A 22,690-nucleotide genomic window follows, 5' to 3' on the forward strand; every position below is an offset into this window, starting at 1 on the left:
AGGGAATATTGCACCGCACACAGAGTCTGTAAATCAAACGCACCTCAAACACAGAAACTGCTCTTCTCCTGCTGAGATCAAACGCAGCTGAAGTGAGTTTTACAGACAGACCCTCGTGGACTTTCTCCACGTGTTATGTGTCTTTAACAGAAACTGGTCGCTGACTTCACAGGTTCCCTCTGAGCATCGGGTTTCACACCAGAGAAACGTCTCCATAACTTTGTTATTTCACTTAATGTCATGTAACGAGCAGCGGAGCTTCCCTCTCACCACCTTTCCAACCTCGTCTTCCTTTGGTTTTGATCTGTCTTTTCTCTTTTTTATTCTTCTTGACCAATCGGATGCTTCTCAGACTCGTTACAGAACAACACGATGTCTCCTTAATTTTGTCTCTGGCTGAGTCTTTAAAACCAGTTTTTACCGTGAACCAATTCGTTTCTAGAGTTTTCTGTCAGAGCAGCCGTAGAACAACGAGCACCGGTGTTGACAAACACTAGAAATGCGTCTCTTCCTTTGTGTTGAATGTTCTTCTGTCAGATTAGAAAAGAACGGAAGAAAATGTGTTGACAGTTTGAAGTTCTCAGGACTCGGTCACAGACAGAAACGTGTTGCTCAGAGGGAGACGTTCAGTTACTTTAGTTACTTCGAGGTCAAAAATCTGCCTTGTTTTTGTCCTGAAATCTCAAACTTCGCGTCGTGACCATCAGCTGATCAGGTTTAAGATCAGTGAAAGGAACCTTCCAGATCTTTACGACGCGAAAGCTGAGGAGTAAATGATCAGGTGACAGTGAAAATGAGAAACTGCAGATTTCTGAAATGAAATTTCACAACGTCCGTTACTGTGCCGTTGTTTGTGGGCGTGGCCTCTCCGTGACATCATCGCCCCTCTGGCCTCTAACGCATCACTTTTTGTTCAATAACCGTCCAGACTCTGCTGGTGATTGGTCACGTTTTCAGGAGACTGAAGCGCCAACCTGCTGATGACGATGATGACGAAGATGAAGATGATCTGCAGTTAAAAAAATAAAAACATCAATTCCTCTTTTTCTTTTTTTGCATTTGAGTTTGTTTTTTGGCAGTTGTCGGATGCCGTAGGTTGAACTACGTTTCCCACAAAGCACCACTGCTGCTGGTATCCGTGGCAACGCACTCAACTGTCCAATCAGACGCTGCTGGTCAGGTGTCAGTTTTTTACACCCTCCTCCTCTTCAGCTCAGCTCCGTGGAGGGACCTCTTCTCCGAACTTGGCACAGTGAGCGGCGTTTTTAGCTTCAAACAGAATCTGGACACAGAAGATGGAAGAGAAATATTAAAACACAGAAACACAGTTTTACAGTTGTTTTGATGTGAAATGATGAAAATGTTGCATTAATAATAATCAGTCGAGTAAAAGTGCTCGTTATGTGGAAGAGTCCGTTTCAGGACGACTGACGGTGGAGCTCATGTGACGACTGTATATATACACTGGGCGAAGTGGTCAGAGCTGTGACTCCGTCTCTGACTCCGTCTACGCTGAGTCGCTCTGTTCTGTCCAGATGTGGATCAAACGTCTCGCCGGTCTGTAGAAAGTTCAGTGTAAATGCAGCCGTGAAACAGTCCAGACGGACCGAAGTGTGACTTGACTCCACATCAGGAGAGGGTTTGAGACTCGGTCTGTCCAGATGCTGAAGAGGTGTCTCTGAGACACATACGTCAGTCTGTGTCCTCTGCCCTGGTGATACCAGCAGCTCTGAATACCATCAGACACAAGGAGAGTTCATCTGATCCCTGATCAGTTCAACCACTGAGGGACCAGTGAGAGGCAGCGTCTGGGTCGGAGCCGTGAAGACGATTCCCTCAGGTGTTCGTGTTCATGGATCGCCGTTGGCTCGCTGCTCAACTCTTACTCTTGTAACGGAACTGCTGCTTCTTCTTCGGGTGTTTTTGTCAGTTACCAAACAGCTTCAGGTGCATCACCACCTCCTTCTGGACCGGAGCAGGACCGACCCTGATTCGCAGCTACACGGACTGTGATCAGTTTTATGATCTGGCCAAACTGAGATGTGACTGAGCCTTAATCTGATCTGGATTTGATCTGGTCCACATCACACACAGACTGGCTGTTACCTGGTTGTGTATGTAGGCCTCACACAGGTAGCACCACACAGAGAGATCAGAGAAGCTCAGAACCAGCGGATGTTCAGAGGTAGCACCGTGGATCACCATGTGTTCGTTAACGTAACGGCCACAGAACACCTGGACACACACACACACACACACACACACACACACACACACACACACACACACACACAGAGAAAGAGCAAGAAAATCAGCTGCAGCAGAAGAAAATGACCCGATACTGGATCACAGTGGACAACTGGCCCGGGGCCCCAGGCCAGCAGGGGCCAAAGGAGTCCAGGGTGGTGCTAAGTCTGACTAATAACTTTAGGGGGAACTTTTTGTGATGAACAGGTGAGACAAGTCACCTGGTAGCAGGTGAGACAGATCCAGTTCTCAGCATCAGAGCTGCAGTCCTGACACGACAGGAAGACATCTATACCCGAGGGGGGCGGGGGCTTAACGACATCCAGGTGAGGACACCAGGACAGAGGGTCCACCACGTACAGAGTGGACTGAAGACAGACAGAGACGGAGACAGACGGTTAGAGATCCAGACAGACGTCTTCTCAGTATGAAAGACCTTATCGTATTAAATGTTGTCTGACTCCGTCTGTTTGTCCTTCACACATCAGCTCCAGAGACGTCTGAGGCTTCGACCAACCACACGCTCCCTCCGTCTCTGGCTCCGCCCCCGCTCCAGCGGCAGCCTCGTCTCCAACGGCAACCGACTTTGACATTGCCGCAGCAACAGTCTGCAAACAGTTAATACGATAAATCAGTAGGACAACAGATAATTTATAAAAGACAAAAGTTAAGCAGTCGCAGTGAGATACAAGAAGAAAAGTTACCGACAAAAACTACGAGCAAAGAGAATCACTGACAACAAATGAGGCTACAGCTGCATGTGGTCCGGATTTCAACATTTTCCTCCTGTCAGCTGGAAGAAGTACTCAAGTAAAAGTACCAGTACCTGCAGTGTCTGCTGAAATAACAGAGCCTCTTGCTTTGATAGGATATTTACTTCCCACCATTTGATGGTCTCCAGCGTGAAAGGCAAGAATCCATAACCAGGGCCTGCATATCTCCATACAGCCTAACATTTCACCAATAGAACAGAGCATTCACATGGCGCGGTGCGGCATGGCGGTCAAATACAGATTCAAATGGCTCTTACACTCAAGGTCTACTTTTACTTTCCCTCGCTGTATAAGCCTGTTTGGGAACCGACATGATAACAGAAAAACTTAAAACCATCAGGAGATCAAGACCCTGTAGAAACTCCTCATAATGTAAGGTAATGTAGCTACAGGTCGGTTCTGCTGTTCTCTTTGAGCCCAGTTTCAGCCTATATCTGTTTCCATTCAGTCAAACCGTCCCAGTAAAAGCTGCTGAATCGGCTGTGATCAGCTCCTGTTGCAGTGTAGCCATGGACGTACAGACAACTGTCACTGGGTCACTGTGATACTGACGGAAACTTAAAAACGGGAAGATTCCGAATGAAGTTCTGCAGCCTCTTTTTCCTCTGGTTTCTAAGGGGATTTCTGGAGCTTTATTCTGGAGGGACATCAGACTGTATGTAAGTATGTTATGTAAGTATGTTACATACAGATGGTCCCTGTTAGAAAGACTAATAACAAAATAAACAAACCTGCTATCAACAGCTAAACAGGTGAGAAAACCACCTGCAACCGTGGTAACTTTATACGTCAAAGATGGTGAAAGCTGCAGCCTCAGACTGATAAAGAGATAAAAATAAAATTACATGAATGAGACTTTTTACAGATGAAAACTGGACTAACTCACCTGAGTCTGAGGTGGTGTGCTGTCTGCTGATTGGCTCTGCTCAGGTACGGCTACGCTAGGCTCCGCCTTCGCTTCACCTTCACAGGTGACCTTCTCCGTACTCAGGCGGACCTTTGGCCTGGCCCCTCCCACTGGGGTGGACATAGCAGGAGTGTGATTGGCTGAGGTTTGACTAATGTCCAAACTGGCCAATCCCTGAGTGAGCTGGTCCAGACCGCACTGCGTCTGATTGGATGAAAACAACAAGTAGAGACAGTTACCGGAGTTTTTTTGATAGGATCCGATTTCGTTCTGTTTTCTTCTCTGAACCGTGACATTTCATGGCGTGTTACCGTTGTGTCCTCTGGTCCTGTGGGGGGCAGCGGAGGTTTGTTTGTGCTGCTCTGCTCTGACTTCCTGCCTTTTCCTTTAGAGCTACGTTTCCCACGATACTTCAGGGAGGGCAGGGACGCCCGCACAGAATCTGGGACTGAAAGACAAGTCAAGTATGGTATTAAATAAATAAAAAATAGGAGCAACTGGAATACCATGAAATTAAAATAAATTGAAATAAAACTAACTAAAACTAGAAAATGCCCTCAGTAGAGCACAGACCTCCGCCGAGGCCAGTGTCAAACAACACAAACCAGAACTCAGAGGAAAATATTCAAATTCATAGTAAATGAGCCGGATCTGCCTCAAAATGTAACGGGTTCTTCCCTGATCTGTCCTTCCAGCAAGTTTGGTTCAAACCACTTCAGTACTTTGTGTGTAATCCAGCTGACAAATAAACCAACAAACAGAGCTGCCTGGCAGAGGTAATAAAGTAAAAATAAATCCTGTACTGACTGTGTATCCTCAGTGACCTCCAGTAGGGGGCGTGGTGTCGGATGACCTCGTTGATTGTTGCCACAGCACTGTGATGAGGAGGGGGGAGGGGCGTCACCAGGGATGGAGGAGGGTCTCCTAGCAACACGCTGGTGCACATCACCATGGAGTCAGAGATGGACGACAGGTTGTAACCTCCCTGGAGAGAGAGAGAGAGAGAGACATATCACACACAGCTCCATTCTACTCAGAAGGAGGCGGAAACATCCTCGGAATCACACGAGTTGTACTCCACACGTTTTAATAGTTTTTAGTCTGTATGTCCACAGGTTTTTAACACAGCTTAAAAGTGGGAATATGACAGGTTATGAGAGTCGGTGTGTTCATGAGACATGAGTCTTAGTAATCTCAGAAATTTATACTGATCGTGCGATTCAGAGTTTACATTAATGCAGGGTGATTCGCCTTTTATTATTATTTGTCTTAGTTTTGAAAACTACAGTTCCCATCATGCTTTGAGGGATGTAAACAGGAAATATAATGTTGCCACAGAATCAGTGAGTTAGCCACAACTTGAGCCCGGTTTTTATGCCGCTGCGCCGGTAAAAGCCATGGCCAGAGTCACTTCCATCCGTCCGTCCGTCTGTCCGATGAGATTATTAGAATATGATGGACAAAGGTCAAAGGTCAAGGTCACTGTGACCTCACAAAACACGTCTTGTGTCAATACAATTAACACATTTGATTAAATTCCTTCAAAGTCTTCATTACATTCATTATATGAGTTGGAACAGACTCGGATATAAACTGCAACTTGACTGGTCGGTGGAGACCTAGAACCACGAGGCGATGATTCTAGTTTTATCCTACATTTGTTTCCATTTAATCAAACTGTCCCATTAAAAGCTGCTGAATCAGCTCTGATCAGAATCTTTTTCCTCTGGTTTGTCAGTGGATTTCTGGAGCTTTATTCTGGAGGGACATCACAGATCACGATATCCTCAGGAAGTGGACGTCACGCTGTGTTCAGACTTGTCTAACCTATGACTAATCAGAAGGGGTTCAGTTCATTTCACGCTACTTCACATCACATACTGGACTCACCTCCAGTATGAGTAGGACCCGGCCCCCAGCCAATGACATCAGCAGGTGTGTGAGGTGGGCGTATCCCTCCGGGGTCACGTGATATCCACCCAGCGGATCCCCCCGAGCTGCATCGAATCCGGCCGACACCAGGACCAGACCGGGGTTAAACTGCAGAGAGAGGACCGACCAATCGCGGGACTCTGTTAATTCTGATCAATGTGTGTGCGTGTTACTGTGTGTGCGTGCATTTCCGTGTGTGTAGCTAACCTCGGTAGCAATTGGCATGACGACGCGGTGAAAGGCAGCGAGGTAATCAGAGTCGCCCATCCTTCCTCCGCTCCAGGCCACGTTGACGTTAAACCCCGCCCCTTTGGTCACGCCCACCCGGTTGGCAGCGGCGTCCTCCGACGACGGGAAGAATGTCCCGTTGTCATAGCGATGGAGGGAGATGTACAGGACGCTGGAGACAGAGAGTTCATCGTCACTTCATTTCACTTCAGTGTAAATGAATTCGCCTCACAGCCTTGACGTGTCTATAATGTTATTTCTGATATAAAACTGTATGGAACGACATAGACGATCCAGCTGATTCCTCCTCTTCGTCAGGAGGATTAACCCCTTCCTCACCAAGAGGGCGGCCCAGGTCCTGATCCAGGTGTTTGACATCTCGCACCTGGACAACTGCACCTCCCTCGTTGCTGGGGCCCCGTGTCTGCCATCAGACCTCCCACACCACTCCTCTCCTCCGTCCACTACACTGGCTCCCTAATGCTGCCTCATCCGGTTCAGACCCCGGTAATGGTCAACAGGTTGGTGAAGGAGACCGGTCTACCCTTCACCCCGACCCGCTGCGTTCCACTCTTCTCTGTTCTGGAACCAAATTGGAGGACTGAACTGAAGTCAGGACAGACAGAGTCTGCCACACCTTTTCAGACGAGAGCCGTTGAAAAGGGAAACGCTCCGAGTTGTGGGTGACGTCTGGCTCTTGGTCCGTCGTGGTCTGAATTAACTTATTGTAAGTCACTTTGGACGGAGGTATCTGACAATTGAATGTAATTCACTTATAGTTCACGATACACACTTCCTCCTCGTCCTCCTCACCTGTCGTCATCCTCGAACATGTGCTGTGTGCCGTTGCCGTGGTGAACGTCCCAGTCCAGGATGAGGACTCTCAGCGGTGCATGATGGGAGATCTTCTGGGCGTGGCGAGCAGTGAGCGCTGCTGTGTTGAAGAAACAGAAACCACAGGGAGAGTCCCTCTCTGCGTGGTGACCAGGAGGACGGACGATCGCCAAGCCGTTACTCACCTGCCGGGAAAAAGATTCAATTTATTTATTCGTCTCTCTGTTTCTTGTTCTTCACACATTTTGTTTCCTTATACTGAACGACTGTCTGTTGTCATAAAAGCTGAAGTTAAGATTCATCTCGCTAACAGCTGCAGCAAACTCCAGACTGCCAGAATCTGGTTTACAGCTGTTTAGTCTGCCAAGATTTGGTTTATAGCTGTTTAGTCTGCCAGGATTTTGTCACCTAACCTTGAAAGACCTGCAGCTTCAAATCGCCTTTAGCTACAGCAGAATATGAAGCTCTTTTGATTGGCTGTTTGCTAGTGAAATGCACCCTGGGTGTTGCAGTTAACCTCCACAGGCAACTTGTAGTTTTGACTTTTTACCGAAGAACAAAATATTTTTTGACACAGTTGTTCATGGCACAGTGCGTGTTACTGTGTGTGTTACAGTGTGTTACTGTGTGTGTTACAGTGTGTTGCTGTGTGTTACCTGTCCAGTCAGGATCCTCTCCACAGCGCTGAAGCAGCTTCCAGCAGCCAGCTGAGCAGACTGGAAGCTCTGGTTGTTGATGTAGATGGAGTTGAACTCTTCCCCCAGTTTGTGCAGATCTCTGGGCTTCATCACTGCTGTAGCCTTCATCTGCTCAATGTGCTGCACACTGAACACACACACACACACACACACACACACACACACACACACACACACACACACACACACACACACACACACACACACACACACACACACACACACACACACTAGAGTTCTAATACCGATGAGTACACTCTCTGCTTACTGTGACCAACAGACAACTGAGTATAATCTGGGTCTGATCAACCCTGACTCTGATTAACAGTTGTACATAACGTAAAAACGCTGCGAAGACCTCAAACGGGTCCATACTGCACGACATGACCGCTGACGTACCGTCCACTGCTGTCAAAGGCGTCAATCACATACAAACTTTTGTGTGGTGTCAGGATTTTGACGTCTCTAACAATGCTTCAATGATTTGAAGTTTGAGTCCTACTTATGTGTTGTGTGTTTGTGCTAAACATGGATGGAGCTTTTTTTAAACTTATTTTATTTCATGTTTAGTTTTTAAGGGGATAAATACATATCACGGACCAATGGCAGACACCACAGTGACAGCTTGTCTTTAACACCTGTCCCTGATTGGTCTTTATATTAATGCACACAACTCAACATATTGAGTTCCACATATTGAACGAAGCGAATCGTCTGTACAAAGGAAGTTTTATTAAAGGAAATATTACAGTTTTCCATAGACGCACGTCCTGTAAGTGAGCCAGAAAACCAGAGAGGAACCGGCAGCTCACTGACGCCCGAGGAGCCCGGTTATTTACACATTTATAGAGTCTAAACACATTTCATTTCTTGAGAACGTGACAGCAGCGGGATCTGACCGGTTTACTATATATATTTAATAGCATAAATGCTATATGCTCTACATCATTTAAGTGGCCTGATTGTTGCAGCTGTTCGAGACCAAAACGTTACAATAACTTAAATGTGAAAAGGTCATAAAATACATGAAAATACTAAATGCCCGTAAATTTGTGTTTGTTCCCTGCTCATCGTTTTAACATGTTTCTCAAATTTTAGTTGGGGATCAAACATCAGACTGAGCTGTTTTACTTCAGATGGTTGTTCACCACACTGGGCATCGACCTTTTGTTTAACTCACTGTCCTCTGACGAGCATCGACCCGGTATGAAAGCGGGCCGACAGCGTTTTCTACACGTTCGCTTTTACCAGTTTTCAAACCACGATGAAGACAGAAATCCCTCAGCGGGACAGGACTGTGGATCAGTGATCCTGGTACTTGGGTTACGGTAAAACCGGTGTAACGGGTTAACTTGCTGTTTTGAGGAACGGGTGGATTACGTACCTGTGACACATGGACAGCTCCTCCTCTGTTGCTAAGCGAACGGGTATCCGCTGGCAACGATCGACCAATCCCAGCTGCTGATGTTTGGAGAAGATTTTGGAGATTCTCTGAGGCTGTTCAGGGTGATGTCTGTTTGATATATTTCATATATTACTGCTTTTACATTATTACCTCCACATGATCATATTCACAGGAGGAGCAGACAGGTGACTCACCTGTCCCACATATTCAGATGCTCCATCATCCTCTCATCATAGACCAGACCTGTTGTCATGGCAACAGAGGGGGCGGGGCTGGTCTGCTTTGTGCTCTGCTGGTTGTTTATTGCTCTGATGACACTGCCCTCAGCCAATGGGCCACCTTCTGCACAGGAAACAGGAAGAGAGAAATTCATTAACTAAACCACTGCCAGTGGACACTTTTCCATTCTGCTCATTCTCGTCCTCGCTCCTCCGACCCCCGACCCTGTGACCAGGAGACTGACCGAGTTCCGCCATCATCGAGGGCGTTCTGGTCATTTAAAGGAACCACAGGCGTGTGGAGGCTTTTGTACCGGACGTCAACATGCCCTCGATCTCAGTCCATTTATGACTGGCCAGCTGATCTGATGGACATTAAAGTTAACAGGCTGCTGCAGTGATATTAATAAGAATAATGATTGTTATACTGCATGAGCACCAACAGCAGCTTCAATCTTACTCATGTTTATTCATGAAATAAACGTAATACATGCGAATCTGACCCATGGATGAACCATAAAAACACTGCAACTTTATTTAGAGCCAAAATGCTTCTCTTTTCTTCCTCCTCTTCTTCGTTTCCTCCTTATTTCCTCCTCTTTCCTCATCTTTTCTCCCTCTTTTCCTCCTCTTTTCTCCTCTTTTCTCCCTCTTGGCTCATTCAGGAAAAAATGCAGACCAAATATTAAACAGCTGCACAGTTTAATAAGAAAAGACCAATTTCAGATTTGATTTCTTTCTCCCTTACATTTGCTCTTTCGGTAATAAACATATTTTATTGTGTATTGGTTTTATTTCTACCTATAATCAGTATCAGAGGAGCAGTCATCAGGTGTTTTTACACTTTTACTGGTTGTTTGACAGTTGAGATGCTGTCGGACATTAGTTGGCGTCTCCTCTAAATGAGACTGGATGAGTGAGGATGTCCCATTTAGCCAATTACACTCCTCCATCCTCACAAGTGAAGGAAGCGAGGAGCCACGTCAGCTGAACGGAAAACAGCCCTGGAAGCATGTGTGTGTTTGTGTGTGTGAGTCTTACCCAGTACTTGTAGAGAGGCCCAGTGTGGATACAGAGCAGAGACGGTCTGAGAGATCGACTGCAGAGCACTGAGGGAGAGACAGGGAGTTAGAGCATGCCCAGTTGGAAGAAGCATTCTTGGGGGTTTAACTTGGAGTCCACCTGTACATTGGTGTAGCCAGGTGAGAAGTTAAACATGATTGACGGGGGGGTAAGTTTCTCTTGACTTCTGCAACACTTTAAAAGCTGTGCCATGAAAAGAGGCTCATATCCTCCACCATCACATCTGGTTGATAAGAAATGCATGCTACGATACTGGACTGGTCTAGACGTGGACTCCGAATGTGAGCGGTACTCAGACTCCGATGACGTTTCAGAACACCGGCTGAGGAGCGTCTACTGAGGCTCAGGCGTGTTCCAGTCGTTACCTGTCAGACGGAGCAGTGGGGAGACTCAGAGGAGGACAGGCTCCTCCCAGCAGAGCTCTGACACAGGCTGCAGCGCCCTCTGCTGTCGACTGCAGGTTATAACCTCCCTACACACACACACACACACACACACACAGTACAAATACACTCAGCTTACATCAACTCAGCTTTTACTCTTTTAAGTAACACAACACAAGTTCAGCAACATGGTTTGAGGATCATTGTGAACATCAGTTAATGTTGCAGACTGAGGCCTCTAGTTTCTCCTGCAGTAAACTGATGGTAACAACTGAGGACAGTGTGGATCTGGTCCACACCTCTGGACTGTGGACCAGATCCACACAACCTGTGCTGCGTTGATCCTGACGTGGCAGGGTTATGAAATCCTGACTCCTCTGCTCTCATTGACACAAAGGTTAAGACCCTGTAATATCATACTGAAACATCACGTATACGAGAAACAGAACATAAACCGACTGCTGAGAAGCTTCAAGAGAGCGAATGTTACCATGATCTAAACGAAAACAAAATAAATGCTGATAAAGTTACAGAATATAAATGTGACACCGATGAAAGAGAAATATCAGGAATATTCAGACACGTGAGAAACAGGATTAAATAAAAGCTTTTTAACCACGCTAAACTAAGCTAACTGTAAAGTCCTGAATACACGAGGAATCTGAGCAGGTATGTTTACGTTCCTATGGGATATAATAGGATTATTACACATGGCCTGAAATAAGAAAATTAACTAGTGGTCAGTGCCGCTTTTATCTTTACATTCAGTGCTGCATATTAATATAACACATATGCTGCTTTCGTGAAATATATTTGACATAATCAGAAACTAAATTCAGTTTATTTTTTTGTTATTCTGTCCACATGGAAGTGAAACTGTTAAATAATCAACATAATAAAATGAGATGCTACAAAGCTGCAGGAGACAAGTTTCCTTAAATTCAAAAATCGAAGGAATTATCTTTATCTCGATAAGGATGATGAAGAAAAGATTGATATAGTGTGTCTCAGGTTTCTGTCCGGAGCTGCTGATGATCTCAGAGTGGAACTGAAGCTAAACTGTGACGGGGTTTGTGATATCGGGAGCTGAGCTGGTTGGCGAAGGCCCAGTCCACACAGCTCAGTGTTCACGTATTAAAAAACACAACTCTGCTCATACCACAGTAAAACTAGAGGCCTGTGTGTGACGTGCTGCGATAGGTAGTCATAGTAGAAACTGTCTTACCTCGAGAGCGAGAACGAGTCGACCTTCAGCCAAACTCATCAACATGTGAGTCAGAACATGGAAACACTGAGGACTCACACACATCTGCCCCTGAACACACACACACACACACACACACACACGTAGAAAAGGAATATTTAACAATATTAAACCCAGTAATAAAAATAATCCATCACTGATCTCAGGTCTGTGCTAGTTTTACCTTCTGGTCTCCGACTGCAGCATCGAATCCAGCAGAGACCAGAACCAGCTGAGGCTGAAACTGAACACACACACGTCTCGTTAATGGACGTATCATAACTATATATAACGTTTTTATCATCAGTGAAATGTTTCCTCTGTGTGTGTGTCTGTGTGTTACCTCGCAGGCTACAGGCAGCAGCAGTTGTTGAAAAGCAGCAATGTAATCAGCGTCTGTCATCCCCGTCTGAACAACAACACACACAACAGGATGAAGAGATTTTTAAAAACTGCAACGTGTGTGTTTACAGACGTCACATTCAGGAACAACGCAGCAATCCAGCGGTGAATGCGCTCACGTCTCTACGTCATTCTGCCGAATTTTATTTTCAGCATGAAGCCCTCATCAGAGCAGATATGACAAAAGCGCAACAGGAACACAACTACACCTGCGAGAGGATCCACAAGACAGAAAAACGGGGAAAAAATAGAATAAAATCATAAAAAAGATAAATCAACAAATGTTTCACAAAGCAAGAAATAAAGTAACATAAAAGAAATGACCATAATCCACTAGTTCTACACTGATAAACCTCAGCGACAACGAGGAGACGCCCAAAACACACACTTGTGATAAGAGCAGGAAACAACATCACAAAAAAGATTAACAGTGAAGGCTTCTTTTACGCCATGTGGGACCATCACTATAAACTTGTTGCTGTCTCGTTTTGAGACCAAGAAACCACAAAGAAAAATGTGGATTATGATCCAGTTTTTTCCTTTTTTTTTTTCCTAATTAATGATTTTTTAAATTTTTATTCATTTTTGCTGGTCTTCGCTGTCTTTCCTGTCTTCTCTGAGGTGTACAGGACCTGTTGATTGCGTGTCATAGTAGTTAATGAGAAGCAGGAGGACTCAGAAGGTCTGTCAGGGGACTCACCTGGTTCCAGGGCAGGTTGATGTTTCTTCCTTCAGCTCGTCCTCTGCCAACAAACCAACTGTCAGACTCTGGGAGGTGAGGCCAGTAAGAGCCCTGCTCGTACCGGTGGACGCTGAAGTAAAGGACCCTGGGGAGGGTGGGGATTTGTTACGTTTGGGGTTTTTTTTCAAGTGACAAATTTTATTACAGTGACAAAAACCTTTGTAAAGTTTGTAACACGGAAAGATGAAGAGGAGAAGTTTACCTGGGGTCTTCCTGGAACAGGTACTGGATGCCCTGACCATGATGAACATCCCAGTCCACTATCAACACCCTGACACACACACACACAGACAGACAGACAGACACACACACACACACACACACACACAGTCATAAAGCAGTCAAAAAATATGTGGTTTCATCGTGTGAACAGTAAGTCCTCGTTCCGACTGCTCAGACCAGATTTCAAAGCGTCTTTTGTGTCACTTGCAACGCGACACACAGCGACGACGTCGAATCCAGAGTGAGCAGATTCCACGCCGCTGCCAGCAGCAGAGTTTTTCCCCCAGCACGAATCGAATCTGATCACTTGCAGTAAGAGTGCAGACGGTCTGTCCTAAAGATCTGATCTGAGAAGCAAATCGAATTTGCCTGGGGGGTCAGATAGTGTCAACGTTTACTTTTTGTTCTATATTTTGTTGATGTCAATGTTGTTGACAACCCTTTTTGTCATTATTTATTCTGATTTTTATGTGCTGTTTACAAATTTATGATAGAAAAGGCTTGTATATTGGTTGTCAGTAAAGTAAATTAAGAATAATAAAGATTCCTAAAAAAAGCTTCAATGTACAGTCACTGGTTATTTACGTCCACTCAATGATGGCATGGATTAATAATCAGTGTCAGAAAAATAGAAAACTGACACCTGCGACCATCAGCAGATCCAGGCATCAATCAGACACTGATTGATTATCAAAGTATAATTTATATGTGACAAAGTGCAGATCAGGCGAAGTGTCAACTAGTTTTCAGTCTGTTGAGTACAGCATGAGACGATGCAGTATTTTCATTCTTTCCTGACAGTTGATCAGTCTGCGCTTTCATTTCGGGCCTATGACGGGTAAACACTGCATTTCATTATTCTAATGTTATGTCTGCTCCCACATCCATGCTGATCTTTGTTCTTACCGTGACCCTCCCCAGGGGGGCTCCATACTGTGATCTAACAGTTGGGCAGGTCACGGAACTCCTCCCCGCATCAGTGCTGAACTGTGATTGGACGAGTTTCATACAGGTGAGAGCTTGTGGAACATTGAGGTGTGTCGTTCTGGTCGGGGTTTCTCCTCGCTCATGTTCAGATTTCACGTCCATCATCATCTCGTTCATGCTCGTCTCAAACTGTCTCACTCAGGTGACGTTAAACTAGTCAGCCTCTTTATTTTTCTTACTTCTGTTTTCATTTGTTTTACATGTTTATTCTCTATGTATTTAATAATAATATATATTTTTTTAATCGCTCATTTTTTTTAAATAAACCAGTAAATATATTTTGTGAATAGTCTCATAACTTTGATTTGATATGATTTGAGCAGCTGTGTCAAAATAAAAGCCTTAAACTATGCAAATGTAGTTGTTTCTGTATATTTTAACTTTAACTCCCCCCTTTTCTCTTTGTTTGGTATGTTCCACTTCTCCTCACACTGCAGTCCTTGTCCGTGTTAGTTCCCCAACCGTTCAGCAGGAGGCGCTGTTGCATCTACCACAACAGGATCCCCCACTGGCTTCCCACCCACCAACACTGACAGGAGTGTGTTGGAATAAAACCGAGATCACACACAGACACACAGACACACACACCTACCTGCTGACTGAGTGTCTGGTCTGAGCATATCGAGCTGCAATCGCCACGTTGTTGAAAACGCAGAAACCGTTTGACTCGCTGGCCTGAGCGTGATGACCTGGAGGTCTGAGGCAGACAGGTGGACAGGTGTGTTACTGTTCTGTCTGGAATTCACTCTCTCTGTTGCACTGATGCTAACGTTGTGTTCATCGTGAGCGGCTCCTGAACGCAGCACGAGAAGCTGCTGTTGTTACCTGATGACAGCGAAGCCATTTCTGAGATCAGAGGTCATCACTTGATCAACCAGCTGGAGGACGGAACCCACCGCCAACACACACACCTGGAAGGACTCCTACACACACGCACACACACAGCAATTAAACCAGACAGTGTTTGTGATCTCTGTAAAACTGATGATTTCTTTCTATAGTTCCTATTTTTATGTCCTGAATGTGTGTGTGTGTGTGTGTGTCCATGTGTGTTCTTACAGGATGAAGGTAAACAGAGTCGTATTTCTCAGACAGTGTGTGTAGTTCACTCTCTGACATGGTCTCAGTCGACCTCATCGCATCCACATAATTCTTCCTATAAACACACAAAACACAGGACATTAGAGTCAGTCAGAGGACAACAGAGGACATTAGTCAGCTACAGGACATTAGAGTTAGAGGACATTAGAGTCAGTCAGAGGACAACAGAGGACATTAGTCAGTTAGAGGACAGCAGAGGACATTAGTCAGCTAGAGGACATTAGAGGACATTAGTCAGCTAGAGGACATTAGAGTCAGTCAGAGGACAACAGAGGACATTAGTCAGTTAGAGGACAGCAGAGGACATTAGTCAGCTAGAGGACATTAGAGGACATTAGTCAGCTAGAGGACAGCAGAGGACATTAGTCAGCTAGAGGACATTAGAGGACAGCAGAGGACATTAGTCAGCTAGAGGACATTAGAGTTAGAGGACATTAGAGTCAGTCAGAGGACAACAGAGGACATTGGTCAGCTACAGGACATTAGAGTTAGAGGACATTAGAGTCAGTCAGAGGACAACAGAGGACATTGGTCAGCTACAGGACATTAGAGTTAGAGGACATTAGAGTCAGTTGTGAGTAAAAGTTACTGTGGACTCACATGTGAGCGAGCAGCAGCTCTTCTTCTGTAGCTTCTCTGGGCTGAAACACAAAAATTGATGATGTTAGACAGTTACAGACAGAGAGAGACAGGCAGAGAGAGAAAGACAGTTACAGAGAGACAGGCAGAGAGACAGGCAGAGAGAGAGAGAGAGAGAGAGAGGAGAGAGAGACGGACAGAGAAGGAGAGAGAGACGGGCAGAGAAGGAGAGAGAGAGAGAGAGAGAGAGGGAGAGAGAGACGGAGAGAGAGAGAGAGAGAGAGAGAGAGAGACGGGCAGAGAGAGGGACAGTCTAACCTCCACTCTGATGCAGTGAGACAGCAGCTCCTGTCTCTCTAGCTCCTTCATGATGGACGTCACTCTGTCAGGACTCTCTACGTGACTGACAGCAACAGGACACAAGTAACTACCTGCTGAAACTGTTGTAACTCAAATAATAAAACATGTCAGACAGTCTGGATTATTTTCACCGTTATTCCTCAAATAAAAACCGACTGTCATTTAAAGCCGGGTCTCGATAACGGTTTGGGACGTGGTCAACACAGGCAAATAAAGGCTGGCCCAAGACAAGGTGGACAGACTCCTGGTGCCCGCCGTAGAACTGTCATGTGATGTTCATGTCAGTTAAGATGTAATTTAATAAATTCAACCATATGATCGTGATATTTTCAACACTTTGTTGTTCATTCTGATCCACTTTGCTTTGTCGTCCTTTAATCTCGTTTGACTGTGGGTGCATATGGTTTTTCCTGCAAATGTTTCAAAATAAAAGCCCTGTCGAGAAATGACGGGTTTCTGAAGGGGTTTATATTACAGAGTAATGCAGTAACTTTAACCGGGCAAACGGGAGGCTTCTTACTAAAATACGATCAATGACACTTATCAAACAGAGGGAATTAGAAATAAATGCACCGTCGCGATGTGAGGAAATACGGTTTATAAAACAATGAGTTATTGCACACACAGTGGGTAAAACCTGGGCAGGCTACCTGGGCTCCCGCAGGTTCTTATGATGAGTGAAGACCTCAGAGTAAACCAGACCTGTACCACTGGCTGCTGATCTGCTGGACAGGTCCTACACACAGACACAGACACTTCTGTAAGAGACAATCCAGCTAAGAAATACTGGTTAAAGCAGAGGTGAAGACTGTGACCATCTGTTTATAGGTATTCAGAAAACACACACAGCCGGTGTATGACGCACACCACAACACACACACACACTGTTTTCTGTTTTGACAGCACATCACCGGATTAAATCTAAGACCTTTGTAGACTGAAGAGAATGAAACTTAGTGCCTCTGTCGGGGTCATACATAGTCGAGGGGGCCTATGTAGGAGGGGTGGGGGCCTTTTCCCTGTCTATGTCCACGGCTGGAGCTGGACATAGACGGTTGTTAGGGAGCTGGATGAGTTCCCTAACAACTGTCTCCTGACAGTACAAGTCAGAACTAATGTGACGAGGAAACAGGAAACCGAATTCCAGATGTTTTAAGACTCACAGATACCCTGTGTATGAGCCACAGATCCAGATGCAGGCCATATTAAAAGACATTGGCTGGTTATCCAGAGCTGGAGACACCTGTTCCTCAGGTGAGAGATCGAGTCACGTAGAACAAGTAAGACAATCAGTCAGTCAGTAAGACAGTCAGTCAGTCAGACAGTCAGTAAGACAGTCAGTCAGTCAGTCAGACAGTCAGTCAGTAAGATAGTAAGACAGTCAGTCAGACAGTCAGTAAGACAGTCAGTCAGTCAGTCAGACAGTCAGTAAGACAGTCAGAAAGTCAGTCAGTAAGACAGTCAGTCAGTCAGTAAGACAGTCAGTAAGACAGTCCGTCAGTCAGTCAGTAAGACAGTCAGTCAGTCAGTAAGACAGTAAGACAGTCCGTCAGTCAGTCAGTAAGACAGTCAGTCAGTCAGTAAGATAGTAAGACAGTCAGTGACAGTCAGACAGACAGTGAGTAAGATAGTAAGACAGTCAGTCAGTCAGTCAGACAGTCAGACAGTCAGTCAGTAAGACAGTCAGACAGTCAGTCAGACAGTCAGTAAGACAGTCAGACAGTCAGTCAGTCAGACAGTAAGACAGTCAGTCAGACAGTCAGACAGTCAGTCAGTAAGACAGTCAGACAGTCAGTCAGTAAGACAGTCAGTCAGTAAGACAGTCAGTCAGACAGTCAGTAAGACAGTCAGACAGTCAGTCAGTCAGACAGTCAGTCAGACAGTCAGTCAGACAGTAAGACAGTCAGTCAGACAGTCAGTAAGACAGTAAGACAGTCAGACAGTCAGTCAGACAGTAAGACAGTCAGTCAGTAAGACAGTCAGTCAGTCAGTCAGTAAGACAGTCAGTCAGTCAGTAAGACAGTAAGACAGTCAGTCAGACAGTCAGTCAGACAGTCAGTCAGACAGTCAGTCAGACAGTAAGACAGTCCGTCAGTCAGTAAGACAGTCAGACAGTCAGTCAGTCAGTAAGACAGTCAGTCAGACAGTAAGACAGTCAGTCAGTCAGACAGTCAGTCAGTCAGACAGTAAGACAGTCAGAAAGTCAGTCAGTAAGACAGTCAGAAAGTCAGTCAGTAAGACAGTCAGTCAGACAGTAAGACAGTCAGTCAGTCAGACAGTGAGTAAGATAGTAAGACAGACAGTCAGTCAGTCAGACAGTAAGACAGTTAGTCAGACAGTCAGTAAGACAGTCAGACAGTCAGTCAGTCAGACAGTAAGACAGTCAGTCAGTAAGACAGTCAGTCAGTCAGACAGTCAGTCAGTCAGTCAGTAAGACAGTCAGACAGTCAGTCAGTCAGTAAGACAGTCAGTCAGTAAGACAGTCAGTCAGACAGTGAGTCAGACAGTCAGACAGTCAGTCAGTCAGTAAGACAGTCAGTCAGTAAGACAGTCAGACAGACAGGTTGTTTGTTTACCAACGTCTGCAGTCTGCTGTTAAGCTCCTCCTCTGCCTCCTCTCTGCTCTTCTCCATCCTTCCTCTCCTCTTCACCTCCTGCAGACTGCTTCTTCCTCCTTTCCTCTCCTCCTTTTCTTTACTGCTGCTGCCCTGAAATCACAAACATGGACGTTTAATTCAGAGTCTTCTGCAGAGACACTACCGCTGCCGAGTCTTAGAGAACACCACCACAAACACACTTTAAATAAAGAGCTCAGACAGACCTGGAATAAAGACACAGAAGAAGAAATGAGGAGAGGACTCGTGTATGTCTGACCTCACTCGGTCCAAACAGCAAACTGAGAAGAGCCTAAAACATTCCTGTATTAACATGAAACCATTTACATTTGAAAAAACCACGATACAGACGGGTGTAGCTGAGGTCAAAGTCCAGCTCAGGTAGATGACTGACAGCTGCAGAAATAATCATTATCAGAGTTCTCACTGCTTTTCTGCTCATTCACAACTTTACCTCTGTCACTAAATCACACAGGAACTCAGTCTATAACAACACACATGATGCTTGTCAACATACCGTTGAGGTCGTAAGTATTTGGACAGCGACACTATTTTCATAATCCCGCCTCTGTTCACCATCACGATGGATCTGAAAGGAATCCACCAAGACGGGACTGAAGTGACGACTTTCAGCTTTAATTCAAGGGGTTTAACAGAAATATCCGTTAAACATTTAGGAATCACAGCCATTTTTATACAGTCCCTCATTTTCAGAGGCTCAAAAGTAATTGGACAATTGAAAATGGATCATTTTCATGTTCAGGTGAGGCCTGAACACAAATGAAGCAGATAAAAGGTCTGGAGTGGATTCCAAGTGTTGACTCTTTGCATTTGGCAGCTGTTCATGGGAACTCTCAACATGTGGTCCAAAGAGGTGTCGATTCAAATGAAGGAGGCCATCATTGGGCCGTTCTTGTTCCAGTTCTGGAACCAGATTCTCTGGACAGATGAAACCAAGACTAACTCGTACCAGAATGATGGAAGAGAAGAGTAGGGAGAAGGAAAGGAACGGCTCATGATCCAAAGCCGCCACATCATCTGTCAGACATGGTGGAGGCAGTGTAATGGCCTGGGACTTGTATGGCTGCCAGTGGAACTGGGTCACTGGTGTTCATTGATGATGTGGCTGCTGATAGAAGCAGCAGGATGAATTCTGAAGTGTATGGTTCTAAACTATCTGCTCAGATTCAGCCAAATTCTGCAAAACTGATAGGACAGTGCTTCACAGTACATATGGATTATGACCTAAAACATACTGCCAAAGCAACCGAAAAGCTTCGCAAGGCAGAGAACTGGAATCATCTCCAATGGCCAAGTCAGTCACCTGACCTCAACCCAATTGAGTATGATTTTCACTTCCCTGAAGACAAAACTGAGGGCAGAAAGACCCACCACAAGCAGCAACTGAAGGCGGCTGCAGTAAAAGCCTGGCAAAGCATCTCAAGGGAGGAAACTCAGCGTTTGGTGACGTCCATGGCTTCCAGACTTCAGCCAGTTGTTGACTGCAAAGGGTTTTAATCCATGTATAAAATAGAATCCTTCTATTTATAATTATTTTGGTTTGTCCAATTACTATTGAGCTTCTGAAAATGAGGGACCATGTATAAAAATAGCTGTAATTCCTAAAAGGTTAATGTGATATTTTTGTTAAACCCCTTGAATTAAAGCTGAAGGTCTTCACTTCAGTCACATCTTGGGGACTTTGTTTCAGATCCATTGTGGTTGTGTACAGAGGCAAGATTGAGAAAATTCTGTCACTGCCCAAATACTTATGATCAAAAAAAAAAAAAAATCAGTCTGGTCTTATTTTATAGGATTTCTTATTAACAAATCCCACACAAATGGCCCAAAACAACAACATGTTAAATCTAGTGTAACTCATTATCTACCTAATGTTTAACATCTAATATTTTATTTGCAGATGACACTATATTATCTTTTACTCTCACAGAAACCTTAATATCCTCTAATGCTGAACTGATTAGTTGATGTATCTACTGACAGGGTGACTGTCAAAACTATTTCGACAATCATCTATTAGTTTGAGTGATTTTTAAAGTAAAAATGGTTCAGGACCAGGATCAGTCCAGGAGATTACCACATAATGAGTTGCTGTCTCAGTAAGTCAGCAACTGAATACACCACAGACCGCCATCGCAAAGTGAGTGAAACCGCAGCGCACCTGTGCCCAACGCCAGTTCGTACAACCGGCCCTGAGTGTCTTCGGAAATATAGAAAGAAAGCCCTGTGTGCATGTGTGTGTGGCCAACCAACCTGAGGAGACAGACGAGGAGATCTTCTGACTGACTTCAGTCCAGATCCTGGAGGATCTGGTCCAGACGGTCCAGACTGCATCTCTGATCCACCTGAAACAAAAAGACAACAAACCACTGAACACACTGATGAAATATGACAGAAACACAACACACAGCGACACACTGCAGCTCCCTGATGATAACACACGTTCGGGAGTGTAATTACTTTCATTATTAATCAGCCTGTGGACCATTTACCAATGAAACATTCTGATGATTATTGTTTTCCACAGCTGACATTTCGTAAACATTTTTTGCACATGTTCTCATTTACTGCGACGTTTGGTTTTTATGCAGTTTTCCCTTAAACTGAGACAATTTTCTCCTCTGGGACAGTAAAAGAAACTTTTACCACATCGACCTGAGGAGGAAAAGTTAAGACCTTCTAACACCACACACGATGACATTTAATACCTGTTACGCAGTCACGCCGACCACAGTATGAAAGGTTTCAATGAAAACCAGCAGGGATGGAGGCCTACAATTGTTTTCCAAGTGCATGAATTTATTGGTATATCTGTCACATTTTTCTCAGCACTTCCAGCTGTAAATAACAAGAATTCCCGTTAATATTCTGAATTTATCATTAGACACGACCTGGCCCTGGATAAGCAGCAGAAAATGGATGGATGGATGGATGAGCCTGTTAGAACTGGTCTCTTTATTTTCTTTAATCTACAAATGAATTTTACACAACATGAGAGGTCTGGAATAACAGTTTCTTCTAAAACCGGGAACAAAACATTTTATAAGTAACATCACTGTCCACAGCAGGTTGGAGAGAATATCTGAGGCCTGTGTGAAACAAATGTAATGCCATTTATATTCCTTCTGAAGTCAGTGGTCGGATTATTTTCCTCTGACTGAGACTAAAGTGAACCAGCAGAGCACAAATCAGCCAGTCTAACCGGGACCGGGGCTGGGGCTGGGGCTGGGGCCAGAGCCAGAGCCAGAACCAGAACCAGAGCCAGAGTCAGAGCCAGAGCCAGAGCCAGAGCCAGAGCCAGAGCCAGAGCCAGAACCCGAACCCTGTGGGTGTCATCACAGTGAACCTGCAGCCTGTTAGCCGATGTGCTAGCTGCCTGTTGTAGTTTTCCTCTCTGAGCTGAGAAACATTGGAACTGATAAACTCGGACTCAGCCGCTCTCTGTCTCAGCCGCAAACGGTCAAACACTTGAACGGGACGAGGAGGAACCAGAAAAATTCACACTCACAGTCGCTCTCTGTTTCTGTTTCTTTCTGTTTGTGAGCGCCAACTGAACACCACGGCCGTCGCACACACAGACCGTCAGCGAGCGCGGCGCCGGCGCGACCTGGTGACGTCACCGCGGCCGGTCGTGTTTTTGTTTTTCTGTCATTGAACAGAGACTAACTGTATGTTTTAAAACTGTATGTTTTAAAACATACAGATAATAT

The 22,690-nt window shown here is 45.1% G+C and overlaps 1 protein-coding gene across 1 annotated transcript; it reads right to left on the reverse strand.

Annotated features, from left to right (window-relative positions):
- Nucleotides 1–31: 31 nt before the first annotated feature.
- On the reverse strand, nucleotides 32–22,582 carry hdac6 (histone deacetylase 6). The gene is made up of 29 exons (XM_040152300.1): nucleotides 22,489–22,582; nucleotides 21,234–21,325; nucleotides 18,921–19,052; nucleotides 16,995–17,080; nucleotides 16,303–16,387; nucleotides 16,006–16,046; nucleotides 15,364–15,460; nucleotides 15,130–15,227; nucleotides 14,897–15,001; nucleotides 13,298–13,366; nucleotides 13,054–13,180; nucleotides 12,295–12,360; nucleotides 12,136–12,195; nucleotides 11,934–12,023; nucleotides 10,691–10,797; nucleotides 10,284–10,351; nucleotides 9,219–9,366; nucleotides 9,004–9,132; nucleotides 7,578–7,746; nucleotides 6,901–7,106; nucleotides 6,067–6,259; nucleotides 5,818–5,967; nucleotides 4,735–4,912; nucleotides 4,239–4,375; nucleotides 3,907–4,131; nucleotides 2,709–2,855; nucleotides 2,469–2,615; nucleotides 2,107–2,235; nucleotides 32–1,282 (listed from the first exon to the last, which is right to left on the reverse strand). Exons 2-29 carry the CDS (start codon nucleotides 21,312–21,314, stop codon nucleotides 1,214–1,216), a joined length of 3,339 nt encoding a protein of 1,112 aa, XP_040008234.1. The 5' UTR covers nucleotides 21,315–21,325; nucleotides 22,489–22,582; the 3' UTR covers nucleotides 32–1,213.
- Between the last annotated feature and the right edge of the window lie 108 nt (nucleotides 22,583–22,690).

The sequence above is a fragment of the Xiphias gladius genome, chromosome 18 (assembly GCF_016859285.1).
Source record: "Xiphias gladius isolate SHS-SW01 ecotype Sanya breed wild chromosome 18, ASM1685928v1, whole genome shotgun sequence".
NCBI classification, from domain to species: Eukaryota; Metazoa; Chordata; class Actinopteri; order Istiophoriformes; family Xiphiidae; genus Xiphias; species Xiphias gladius.

Bases quoted from the DNA above. Each gene is read 5' to 3' on its own strand.
- hdac6 (XM_040152300.1), bottom strand. From the start codon at position 21,314: ATGCAGTCTGGACCGTCTGGACCAGATCCTCCAGGATCTGGACTGAAG. The intron at 15,461-16,005 runs GTGAGTCCACAG...GTGTGTTTATAG, and splicing joins GAGCTGCTGCTCGCTCACAT to GAAGAATTATGTGGATGCGA. The intron at 4,132-4,238 runs GTAACACGCCAT...TCATCCAATCAG, and splicing joins CAGGACCAGAGGACACAACG to ACGCAGTGCGGTCTGGACCA.